This window comes from Rhinolophus ferrumequinum, chromosome 20 (genome assembly GCF_004115265.2).
Source record: "Rhinolophus ferrumequinum isolate MPI-CBG mRhiFer1 chromosome 20, mRhiFer1_v1.p, whole genome shotgun sequence".
NCBI lineage: Eukaryota > Metazoa > Chordata > Mammalia > Chiroptera > Rhinolophidae > Rhinolophus > Rhinolophus ferrumequinum.
The window spans coordinates 26,591,567-26,605,236 of record NC_046303.1 but is presented as its reverse complement, the minus strand read 5'-3'; the positions used below and the strand labels follow the sequence as shown (position 1 = coordinate 26,605,236).

The 13,670-nt window shown below is 38.1% G+C and overlaps 1 protein-coding gene across 1 annotated transcript in view; it reads left to right on the top strand.

Moving 5' to 3' along the window:
• The window catches only part of PHF14 (PHD finger protein 14), a 175,300-nt gene extending 162,146 nt beyond the window's left edge, over window positions 1–13,154 (top strand). The window contains exon 18 of the mRNA XM_033088431.1: window positions 12,742–13,154. Within this exon, the coding sequence (XP_032944322.1) occupies window positions 12,742–12,765 (24 nt within the window). The 3' untranslated portion in view covers window positions 12,766–13,154. The remainder of the gene's footprint in view (window positions 1–12,741) is intronic.
• Window positions 13,155–13,670: the final 516 nt, after the last annotated feature.

Sequence of the window (13,670 nt, the reverse complement as noted above, 5' to 3'; positions counted from 1 at the left end):
GTTAAGGAGCGCTAGAACAAAGCCCCAGTGAAAAGGCTATGGCAGTATGGATTACATTTAGGGTCCTTAGACAAGTTAATTGGAACATGACCAAAAAATTGATTTATAAAGAAGACAAACCACTGCACAATTATATGTACTTGTTTTATCTCTATATCTCCATTAGCTCCTTTTCTGACCCATACTAAGTGTAACATTGCCACTATAAGTCAGCCTGGAACTAACAATATAAAATATCTGAAGGACAAAATTCTTTTTTACCTCATGATTCCTATATAATTTCCACCCACTCAACCAAAGTATATTCTCTTTATGTTAGTTACTGAGTAATATTTATTCACATCTTCAAAGAATTTAAAAGTAAAACAACTTTTAATCAGTAGTTTTCTCTATCATACTTATGAATAGCATTTTAAAAAATGTATTCAGCATTCTCTTTCCTCAGGTCTATGGAACAAACAGCAGAACTAGGAAGAGGTCTTATGCTGTTCTCACATAGAAAGTGCTGGGCACTAAGATACCCAAATTCTTAAATTTATTCAGCAGAACTTGACTGGGACCTGCTATATGCCATGTACTATCTATCATGGAGTATTCAGTAACAAGACTACTGTCACAGTCTTGAAATTCTTAATACTTTTTAAATAAGGGACCCCACAGTTTTGCATTGCACTCAGCCTGCTAATTACATAACAGGTACTACTAACAATGTATTGGTTTTACTCTTTAAATCAATTTTATTGGAGTATAATTTACATATAATTTACAAAATGACCCATTTTAAACATGCAGTTCAATAAATTGTGACAAATGTATATATCTGCATAGTCACCACTCCAAACTAGATATAAAGCATTTCCATCACTCCAAAAAGATTTCTTGTGCAATTTTGTAATCACTCACACATACCTACTACGTATAGTCACCTTTCTACTTTCTTTCTTGATTCATTTTTCCTGTTCTAAAATTTCATACAAATGGACTCATTTTGTACGTGTTCTTTTGAGTCTGGTTTTCTTCACTCAGGATAATAAATTGAGATTCACCCAGGTTGTTGCATGAATCAGTAGTTTATTCCTTTTTATTGAATACTTTTCCATTGTATAAATATACCACAATTTTTGTATCCATTCACCTGTCGCTGGACATTTGAATAGACATTATGCAAAAGAAGATAAACAAATAGCCAGTAAGTAAATGTAAACATACCCAGTTAGGTGTAAGGAAAATGCAAATTAAAACCACAATGAGTTACTACTGCATATCCATTAAAATGTCTGTAACTGTGTTCCGATCCAGCCACTAGCCACTTGTGGTTATTAGGCACTGGAAATATGACTAATCTGAACTGAGATGTGCTATAAGTATAAAATACATATCAGATTTTGGTGACTTAACATGAAAAAGGGTTTCATTAATAATTTTTTCTGATTACATGCTGAAATTATAATATTTGAATAGTTTAGTTAAATAAAATATTACAATAAATTTCAACTATTTTCACGTTTTTAACATGGTTCATAGAAAATTTGAAATTACGTATGTTGTTCCCATTGTATTTCTACTGGACAGTCATGGGCTATATTTTAAAGTCTGATAATGAAATGTTGGTGATGTTATAAAACAACTAGATGTCATACAAAGGACTCAGCTAAGCCATGTCCAAACTCACGACCCATGGAAACTGAAATCAAAAAATGTGCGTTGTTATGAGCTGCTAATTTTGTGATAATGTTTATGCGGTAATTGAAAACTAATAAAGCTATTACGTAAGAGCTTGAGGATAGGTTGCCGCTGTTAGCAAGCTAGGCATTCAGCAGTGGGAACCGAATTAATCTTCAAGAGTAAACATTCATGTTATTGAGTCTATACATAGCTCTTATTCCTGCAGAATGATCATTTTGTTCATGATCCTATTGAAAAAGCAATGATGTGGCCATAGAAATAAACTGACTGCTAAAAGGAATTGTCATCTTGTCCACCTGGTATTAATGCAAGTGTAAAATGGTACGCCACTTTGGGAGAGATTTGGAAGTTTCATATCAAGTTAAATATGCTCATATGGCTCAAAACTGTAGTATAGATTTTTACACCAAAGAAATGAAAATGTGAGCCCACACAAAGATTTGTACATAGATATCTTTAACAACTTCATAATAGCCAAAAACTAGAGGCATTTTTTTTTTAAGTAAGAGTCATACTTCATAATGGTTATTCTTTTCAGAAATCACTTGTCACACTAGGCTGTGTAGTATGGTTCACAAAATTAGTGTTCAAGCCTTGATTTTCTTTCAGGGAAATAGGATGTATTGTGCAATAGTATTTGTAACAATAGTATAAAAGTTAGAAATAATCACTATCTACAAAAGATGCGAATGAAAATTAAAAAATAAATTAACATCCCAAAAGTTCAACATTCAAAAAATAGTGTGATGTCTTATTGAAAACATTTAATGTAGTTAAAGCTTTTTAATGATTCCATGTTCTGTTTTAATGATTTTTTAATGGCCTTTACAGTTGAAAACACATTTAAACCCAATTAAAATATTTTAAATCATAACTGTATCTTCCGAACAATTTCTATCCATTTCCCTTTGGATTAGAAAGCTTAAGGGAGGAGAAAAGCAAAAAGTGTGCCCTGTGCCCAGTTGCTCTAACTTCTAGGGTCTAATTTTGAGTGTCAAGAGTGTGAACTTTGAGTTTCATTTCCACACACACCAAGTAAGACTTGCTTTTCCTAGGGCATAACAGCTTTTCATTTGTCACTTTCTGATCCTTTAGATGAAATGAGGTGAGTCTAGGTCATTTTGCTTATTTAATATTCTTTGGAAAGTGCTAATTATATTCTTGTTGCACATTTTGTGTATCATGTTCTTTCTGTAAAACAATTGCTAATGCCTTTCCACTAAGCTTTAACAGTGGAAGACATTTGGTATATCCGTGCTGTCCTACATTCAATATAATTTGTCTTGATATTCCCAGATGCAACAAATGGTTGCTCTTTAAACTGAATGTATACCAAATAGAAAAAAAAAGAGAGAATGTTTCCTACAAATGCATCTCTCACACGGCTATGTAAGATTTATCCCGAAGTCATTGAGGAAGAAGAAATAATTTTAATTAATTGTGGACAATGCCCCAGTGCCTCGCGTCCTGAGGCCTGCACACATTTCTCTTGACTGGGTGCTAACACTGTGGGACTGGTGCAAGTTATTCCTCCCGAGTGTAGGCTAAATGGCTAAATAGGATTCACTCTGAGTAGTGAAGGTTGATTAGAAACCTCCTCTATTTCACATTACCTCAAGAAAACAATTTTTACATAGTCATAAATGAGCACAATTCAGTCCCATCCCAGACCATCCTGAACAATCATAGCAGGTAATAAATGTCTCCCCATGGTGAATTCAATGTGGAGTCCATGGTTTTGTTATCTAAAGAGGAACTTAAGAGCGAACCACAACAGCAGGAAAACACATGCAACTACGGCATAATTCTGATTTGTTTCAGAAAAACTATTAATTTCCTTGTTACAAAGCCAAGTAAGAACAACCCTTTAAAACTGTTGAACCACGAAAGCCATTTTCCTTAAGGGTTTTAAACTTGGGAACAGACTCATGACATTTATAGCTTTAATGAGATATTCTTTGCCTGTAGCCAAGATGAGAGCTAGATCATTGGTTTCCCAGCAGGACACCCATGTATTCTTGTGTGCACTTGATATCATTAGGCTCATAATAACACAGCCAACATCACATTAACGTCTGAAAGGTTCACTGTTGTCTCTTAGTTTATGTCTTTCATTTACACCTACAGCATGCTAAATATCTCACCCTAGAAAATAAGATATACTCTACTTTTATTAATATTGTCAGTGGAATAAAAAAACCCACTATTTTCATAAGCACGTTTCAAGCCACAATCAATAGATATGGTTTCCAGAAAACAATAGATAATTGAATCAGATGTTGTATGTGTTTGTCTGACTGTGATAACCTTTCTTATTGATACATAAGGAGCAGAAAATGTGGCTCTATGATGCATGTCAGTTCCCACCATTACCATTTTTGATACTGAGTCTAATTCTAAAGGTCATGCAAGATTATTGTTGCTGTTAAAGATAATGAACTCTCTCAGGATACTTCTATTTCAGGGCAATGAGAAAAGCAGCTTATTAAATAGTGTCAGAAAGAGGTGCTAACCACTGGAGGACTCTGTCATTGTATGCTTCATGATGAAATACCATATGCAAGACCTCTGAAGACAGAATCAAACCTATTATTCGCAAAATGCCATTATTATTTTGACATTCTACAAAGAAATTCTGTGATTAAGGAACCTAATTCTATAAGCTGTGTCCTTAAATTTATGCAAATGCTTAAAGGTATTTTAATCCATAAATTCATAATCCTGCTACTATTTATTATCATCAACAATAGCAGACACAAGAGAGTAGAGAGAAGAGTGTCATGAATCCCCGAGATTCAACAAGATTATTGTCATAACCGAGATTCAACAAGATTATTAAGGTTTTGCCACGCCTGCTTTATCTATATATTTGTTTCCTTTCTTTCACCAAATTATCTTAAAGCAGATCACAGACTGCAGTGTTTTCTAATGCATATTTTGCTCCTTTCAACAATTCATTTCTGATTGGATATGGTTAGTTTATACATATTTTTCTATGAGAGAGGCACATTTTGTTTTGTTTTTTAATGTGAGGTAGTCGATAGGGTAATATGGTGATGGAAGATTGAACCACAGCACGTTCTGCCTTGTGCTCTTCAGGCCACATTCTTAGTGAGATTCAAAAGAAGATATTTGCTTTGAACTTTTTTAATGGTGATGAGGTAAGAAGCAGAAATGACACAGAATGTCAGTTCACATTTGCACTTTAGGCAGAAAACCAGAACTAATCAGAGACGCAAATCATACAGGAGAAGACGATTCAACCTCCAGAGCACTGCTGAGCCAAGATATCTCTCTGGACGGAAGGGGTATAGTCAGCAGTGCCTTCAAAAATGTATCTTGCTAGTAAAAATCAAATTAACAAAAGGAACATCTGTTCAGGATTACGATTCTTTCTGATTTTTTTAGAGTGTATCTTTTTGGCAAGTATTGATTTGGGATTTGAAATTTTACATTTGATTATATCTAATTCTGGAAGTTAGGAATAGTTATGGAAAGGTTTTAGTAAGCGGTTTGTCTTCAGTTCCCTTAGACACACCTAATTTGTGAGTTCCTTCTTCCCTCGTACCAGCTCAGGTCTATCATTCCTGAGGAATAAGTTCTGTTCAAGACCTTTCTTTCACACCTGCATCGTTCCCAGAGTTCTCTAAAATCAAGCTCTGCTTCTGCCTTCCCTCAAACCCAGACTCTCTTTCCTATGGAGTTTCACATTGTGCTTTTAGTTATATCGCAAGAGAATAGCTGATCAGTATGGTGAATGAATTCTTTGTGAGTGTGTTAGTCAGGCTAGGCTAGGCCACCCTCTGGAAACAAACATCCCTGAAATCTCAGTGTCTTAAACCAGCAAAAGTTTACTCCTCGCTCACTTCACTGTCTGATGGGAATCAGGGTAGCTCTTGGCAGTTCTTGGAGAAGAACTGCCTCATGGATGATTATGTTCTTAGCCATTTGTGTGTTCACCATGCAGGGGAGGGGAGGGAGGAAGGGCGGGAGGGAGGGAAGGGGGAGAGAGAGAGAGAGAGAGAGAGAGAGAGAGAGAGAGAGAATGAATCTGGTGGGAGAGACAAAAACAGACCTAGAAAATTGTCATGAACAAATGCTTCACTACAAGTTGTTAAAGGGTGCTAGAGATGAACATAAGGGAGCAGCTAAATAGGCCCAGAGGTGGAAAAACACTTCATAAATTTAATAATGGAGTACAGCTTTGAAGACATGAGTTTTCAAAGGTTGAAGACTATCCAGCACGTCTGGATCCAAGGAAATGCAGGGCAGGAAGTGAGAGGAGCCACCTCTGGGAAGACAGAATGAGGTTTTCTTATGAAAGGCCTTGGGCTTTGCTAAGGCACTTGGATTTAGTTCTGCAGAACTGACTATTTATTAAAGTCAACAAGGAAGAGGGAACAGTGGTGATAGCTGTACACTATTATGAATACGATTAATGCCACTGAATTATATACTTTAAAATGGGATATTTTGTGTTATATATATATTTACCACAATTAAAAAAATAATAATAATGGAATGTACCAAATGCCATTGAATTGTACACTTTAAATTGACAAATTATAAGGTATGTGCACTATGTTTCAATAATGCTTTAAAAAAAAAAAAGATTTAGCCTGAAAAAATAAAAAATCATGGGGAGCTTTTTAAAAAACTGACACTTGAGCCCCATCTAATGATCGAGTAAATCAGAATCTCTGGAGGTGGGCAAGGAATCCAGCAGCTTGGAAAGCACTCTGGGTGATCCTAATGTGTGGTCACGGTGTAGCATCACTGTCGTAGGCGATAAGGAAGTGGCAAAGAATTTCAATCAGGGGAATAACATGATCAGAATTGCATTTTTGGAACATAGATCCTTTGCTTTTCTACTCAGATCTTTCAGCAGCCACAAGACTGTGTATACGCACAGTAGCCTCCACTTATCCATGGGGGATATGTTCCAAGACCCCCAGTGGATGTCTGAAACCATGGATGGTACGGAACCCTATAAATGCATTATGTTTTTTTCCTATGCATACTTACCTATGATACAGTTTAATGTATAAATTAGTCGCAGTAAGAGATTACGACAATAACTAATAACAAAATAAGACAATTAGAACAATATACTGTTATAAAAGTTAGGTGAACGTGAGCTCTCTCTCTGAAAATATCTTATTGTACTCTATTCACCCTTCTTACGATGATGTGAGATGATAAAATGTCTCATTAAGTCAAGAATTTTTACCTTTTCACTCAAGGAAGTACTTTTATGCCTTCTCTTTGGCATATCAAAATGGCCAGCATCACTACTCTTGCGCTTTGAGGCCGTTATTAGGTAAAATGAGTGCTACGTGAACCCAAGCACTGTGAAACCATGACAAACAATCTGATGACCAACATGGTTACTAAGTGACTAACAGGTAGCATCTAGGCGGCCACAGCATGGAGATGCTGGACCAAGGGAGGATTCACATCCCAAACGGGATGGAACAGGACAGCATGAGATTTCATCCTGCTACTCAGAGCAGCCCACAATTTTATACTTATGATTACTTATTTCTGGAATTTTCCATTTAATATTTTCAGACCATGGTTGACCATGGGTACCTGGAACCGTGGCACGTAAAACTTCAGATAAGGGAAGGCTACTGTAGAGACTTTATTCATAATAGCCCAAACTTGGAAACAACTGAAATGTCCCTCAACTGGCAAACTAATAAACTCTGGTATATTCATAGAACGGAACACTAGTCAGCAATAAAAAGCCCGCACCACCTTGTTGCATATTAACTCTCATTTGTCTGCTATTTCAGGCTCTATTTGCCGAGGCAGAATCTTCTCTGTTTTCTTTGGGCTTGTCCGCTGCCCAAAGAAAACAACCAAGCTTTCCTATTAACCTTAGCCATGTCACTCTCCAGTTGTCACTCAAGTCACAAATCTCATTCATTTTGCCTTCACTTTTAAAAGTTATGATTTACATATCGTAAAATTCACAGTTTTAAAGTGCTGTTCTGTGTGTTTTGACAAACCTCACAGTCATGTAACCACCACCACAGTTAAGATAGAGAACAGTTCCATCGCACTCCCAAATCCCCTGTGCCCCTTTACCGCCAACTGTCAATGTCTCCTCCTCACCCTCAACCTCTGGCGGCCATTAGTCTGTGTTCTGTTTCTGTGGTTTTACCTTTTTTCAGAATATCATAAAAATGGGATAATACAGTATGTAGCTTTTTACGTGGGGCTTCTTTCCCTTCAAACAGTTCATCCATGTTGTTTCATGGATCAGGAGTTCATTCCTTTTTATTACTGAGTAGCAGTCACTGTCTGGAGTTTGTATATAAAGTGACTAGTTGAGAGACATTTGAGAGGTTTCTAGGTTTTGGTGATTATGAGTCTCGTTGCTGTAAACATCTGTGTACAGATCTTTGTGAGGACATAACTTTCATTTCTCCGGGATAAATGCCTAGGTGTGGGAATGCTGGGTCAGATGGTAAGTGTATATTTATTTAACTTTGCACGATGCTACCGAAGTGTGCGCTAAAGTGACTAACATTTTACATTCCCACCCTCCTTTGGTGATGGCTATAGTTGCTTCACAGCTTTACATTCTCACCAGCACTTGGTGTTTTTTATTTGGTTTTGCTTTTTTTTTTTATTTGTCTTTAGCCAGTCAAAAGGGCATCTCATTGTGATTTAAATTTGCAATTCCTTAATGACTAATGATGTTGCACATCTTTCATGTGTCTATGTGCCATCTATAAATAATCTCTGCTAAAGTAGCTTTTGCCCATTTTTCTTATGGGGTTGTTTGTTTGCCAATTGTTTTTTAATGTCCTGGTTGCCTTTCGTGAACTATGACCGAGGCAATCAGTTGTTCCTCCATCAGAATAATCAAATTTTGTTTCTTCTATCATTAAATGTCATTCCAGGTCCTAGAGTGTCGTTCCAGGTCTGGAACTCGTAGTATCCTCTTGTTAGATTCCTATTCCAGCCACCTATCTTTCCCCATTTGAGGCCATTGTCTCACAAAGCTGACATCTCCAAACTTTCCTCCTCATGTAATAAAGCTTTCAGCTATCTTGCGTTGTCGCTTTTCCTCCTTCTGTTCTCCTAAATATCTATCACACGACCCCTTCCTCCCCTTTCATGTTGAAGGCTTTCCTCAAATGTCTGGACATTCTTGACTGCCCACTCACACTTAAAGACTGGGTACTATGTACGTGGGGCAGCACGTAGGCTGGTGAGCTTCACCCCAGGGGCTCGGATAGGAGAATCCTCCCCATGTCACCACCTCCGATTCTTTTTTATGAGGCTGTTCATTTCCTCTAGGAAGAATGCTACAGCCTCAATCCTGGAACTACGTGTCTCAGGATGGTGTGCCAGGGGTGAGGGAGACAGGCCTCTAGTGGGGCTAAAGTGTCTCATGGCCCCACGTGTCAACTCACGCATCCTCCCTGTGGTCAGCAGGAGTCTCCCCTCTGTCCTAGGAGAACCGGTTGTCCCTCCGTCTGGAAACTCTGCTTTACTTTTAGCAGTGAATGAACTTCCTTTCTTCAGCTGGAGGGATACTTAGCTGACTATGGTTGAGGAAGTGCAGCTAGATATCTGTTCCTCCTTTGTGTTCTTTTCCAGCTTCACTCTTTACTCCAGCCTTCTACCATGCTTATGGTTCCATTACTTGAGTTTTTATGGGATTTGAGGCATATGCTGGTCTGATTCCCATCCCCCTTAGCAAACACCTCAGCCTCAGCTTCTTTGCTTAGCTAAGACAGTTACCACTCGTCATGCTCTTCCCATTGGTCCAAAATTTGACTTCATTTTCTCCTTGCCCCTGTGATTACAAATCCCTTTATTTCTTTACTGCAATTTTACTGGGTCTTAGAGAGGCAACAGTGAGAAACACAGGTTCAGTCTACTATTTTTAAAAGAAAAATCAGCCCTAATTTTTAAATCTAATTTTTCACAGGATTGTTGCGAAATTTCTTAGTCACATACAGCTAGTTTGCAAAGAATAAAAATCCACTCAAGCCTGTTTATGTCAAAGGAGATTTGATGTGTGAACTCAGGGATATCTCACAAAATCCAAGTGCCAGAAAGCCTCTGACAGACTGGAGTGGGGAACGAGGAGGTTTTCAAGAATCAGGGTAGTTCATTGGCAGCAGTCTTCTGTACTGTAGTCTTCCACCGTTTTTTCTCACCTAAAATTGGTTCCCTTCTCTCTCTCTCTCTCTCTCTCTCTCTGTAAATAACCTCGCTTTCTGATTACTCGTCAGCATAAGTTTTAAATGAATCATAATAAGCCCCTGATCTAACTCAAGAAACTTCTACTAACGAATTCTAAAATCTGAAATGAGGCGATCTGGTCCAGCTCTTCAGTCACATGTTTCCCCACATCCAATCAGCTTTGGGCAGAGAGTGGTAGGCTACAAATGCAGTGACAGTTAGGACCATTGGAAGGACACATTTCTCCCAGACCAGGGTGCTACAGGAAGATTAAATGAGTAAAGGACATGACGGTGTTCTGGTACATGATAGATATTAAATCACTTTTTTTTCCCCTGAAACAGTTCTCTATCTCATCCTTCATAAATTCATTAAAACATTTTACTCTCAAATAAGCTTAAAAGCCATTATAGTCGAGTAAGAACAGAAAAGGAAAGCTAGTAATATTAGCCAAGTGGCTCAGAGAAGCTACACATGGTGATGGAAACTCTAAGCATGAAGAACGGAGGCCCTGAGGAAGATAGTTAATTTGTAAGGTCCGAGACCAGAATCTACAACCTGATGACCAACACTCAGAACAAGACCTGATGCTTCGTAATGAGGCCAGAACACTGTTAAAGTGAGGAATCTAGAACCAAACCACTAATGGAACAAAAATATCAATAAAGCTGTCTATTTGAGAAGAAATAGTTTTATTGAAAAGCAGGTGTAAATATCAGGGGTGAAAATGAAATATAAAAGAAGAGGCAAAAATCTGTACAAAATTTAATTTAATTTTAGAGCTATTGTGGCTTTGGGTCCAATCAGCTAAGGGCAGGGAGTGAATAATATTACTTTTCCTAAAAATCATACTTTCAAAGATACTATACAATAGTATTGCAATGACAGAAATGATGTAGGCTGGAATACTAAAGATAACACAAAACTAGGGAAATAATTGATTTAAAACACTCTTGCAGAATTAGGACCACTTTTACCTTTTAAAAAGATAAAATCTAGTGGAATGTTATTTTCAAAGCTTTGAGAACAAAAAAGTTAAACACAGATTGGTCTTTAAATATTCTCAGTGCACACAGGGAAGATATATTTCTCTGGCTTGTAAAGGTTTGCATTTTCTGCAGTTCACTGAACAGACAAAATGTCAAAGGGAAATTTCAGGTCTTGGTGTCCATAGTTTATATTATAAAACAGAAAAGAAGCTCTGAGCTTCCCTTAAAAAAAAAAAAAAAAAGCAAAACACCACCAACTACAAAACCCCTTTGTTCTGTACTCATTCAACACCTGGTTTAGTGTATCTTGATCCACGAATCACATGCACCTTTTGAGGAACTGGGCTGGAGGTACAGATTTGGAAAGGGTCTGCAGAGGAATCAGTCCTACAGAATCAGAGGAGAGAAGTCTCCTAGCCAGTGACCCACTCTTCGCAGAAAATCACAAGAGGCAGATCCCTGCTCTTTAGTTGATTGTTGGCCTGAGTGGAAGAGGCCAGAAGGAACACATGTGCTACCACCACTTTTAGATCCAACATTGCCTCAGAAAGATTCTTTAAGTGCAGGGTCAAATAAACATCCCCAAACTATGTGTGACTTTGCCTGGCAAACATACTTCTTATAGAGCCCCAATTCCAGACCCTCTTTGTATTCTATCAGTTCTTCTAACTCAGGCTTGAGCTGGATGAGTGGAAAATTTCCCTGCCCAGAATTCTCCTGACTCCTCAAGGGTAAAAGAGTGAACTCCCATTGAGGGGCTGGAGTGTTACTGAACTCCAGCTCAGTTTCTCTCTTCCAGCAAAGCTGAGACTTTATTTTTCTTCCTAAAGTGACAAAGGGGATCACACCTCACCACCAAGAGAATTCACTTCCACCCACTAACCGCCCAGGCCAGTCTATGTTACATGCCAGATCTGCAACCAGATTGTACTTCTCTGCCTGTGGTTCTTTTCAATATCAAAGATCCCTAGTCTTTCATTTTTATTAACTTATTTTAAAATAATTACCACCCATTAGGAACATGTCTATTATGTAAGAAGAGAAACACCCAAGCTACTCTACAAACATATAATCTACGAATGCTCATCGAAGCTCAGCTTTGCTAAGCTAGATGTGTTAGAATGGAAAGCAAAATTATACCAAAACCTCTGGGTAATTGTCAGAGATGAACTCTTAAGGTTGCCGGTCAAAGAAAACAGAGTAGGATATTTGTCAGTGATGGCAAGACAGATTTTATTTGGACTCCAGCAATAGGAGAGAGACACTTCCGTGTAAACTGAGTTCAACTCCACTGAAACAAAAAGCAGGATGCTTTTGAAATGCTGGGCATGCAAAGGAAAAGTACACAAGGATGTTGTGAAGGGAAGTTGGTCAATGTGATTAGGCCATCTGTGTCTGCTAACTGGTGTTTATGGAAATTAGGCTCCTACCCTCCCCCAGAGAATGGGAGACAAGGGACCTATCTTTCTTGATGATTATATTTCAAAGAAATGGCTCATAGGTCCTTGAGAAAGACATCCCTGGGTTGTAGAAGATACATCTCAGAGGAACAGAGAAAAGATTTACAATTGCAAATTTTCTCAAGTAAGTGCTCTACCAAAAGGGAGATCTGGGATCTCTAGTCAGAGTTTAGCTAGAAGAAACAGTAAGTTCTTCTGGCGGCACTGAGCTTTCTCAGGGCAACCATTTTAAGGGGGCTGGGGTTGTCATCCTAGGGACAACCATGCTAAAGTTTGTATAGGTTTCTTAGTGTAGGTGGTAGACAAAATCATTTGTACATCAAGTTTTGCAATTCTTACCTCCATGGTTCCTACCTTGACATTCATGGCTTTGTGTAATCTCCTCCCTTTGAGTACAGGTGAGACCTATGACTTGCTTCTAATCAAATGATTTCAACCACGACGACGGGATGAACATGACTACGTTTACCTAAGTACATAAGATGGTAACACACATCTTGTGAAGAGACTCCCTGCTCACTTGTTGATTTTAATAAAAGGAGCCCCAAAGCAAGGAGCTGAGGACGGCCTCCAGCCAACATTCAGCAAGAAGATGAGGTACCCAGTCCTACAACTACAAGGAAATGGACTCTGCCAATAGCTTGATTGGAATGAAACTTCCCCCAAACATTCAGATGAGACCCATCCTCACACAAGACCTTGAATGCTGCCTTGCCTAAAAGAAGCAAAGTGTACCCACACTCCTGACCCACAGAAACTGTGAGATAATAAATGTGTGTTGTTTTAAGCTATATCTGTGTTAATTTGGTACAAGGCAATAAATAGCTAATACAGTTAAAACTTCCAAAATCATGTTTAGTTGAACACTTTTCTCATATTGGGCTCCATGGGGGAAAAAAGAGGGGGTTTCACATTCAAATCAGTTTGGGAAATATTGCATTTTATGTCCCCCAACCCCTTAAAGAGTCACAGTGCATTCTGAGAAATAAAAGAAAGAAACTCGGTTAAATCAGATTCACCTAAATTTTATTTCTTTCTGGATCCTAGTCCCATTTTGATTCATTAAAGAATCATTTAATAATTTCTTATAAAACTAGCTTTCAAATTATCATACCACAAAGTAGTGGTTGCAACAAGCAATAGCCTTCAAGCTGGGGAACACATCCCCTAAAGGAATCAATTTCCAGATTGTCACTTCCTTATATTCTTTTCCCAAGCTAACAGTCCTAGGAGGGGTCCTCAAGTTTCTCTTTCCCACCTTACAAAAGTGCCCCTCCCATTCATCCCCAAAACACCTCTATATGATAAACAAAAGGACAACTTGAAA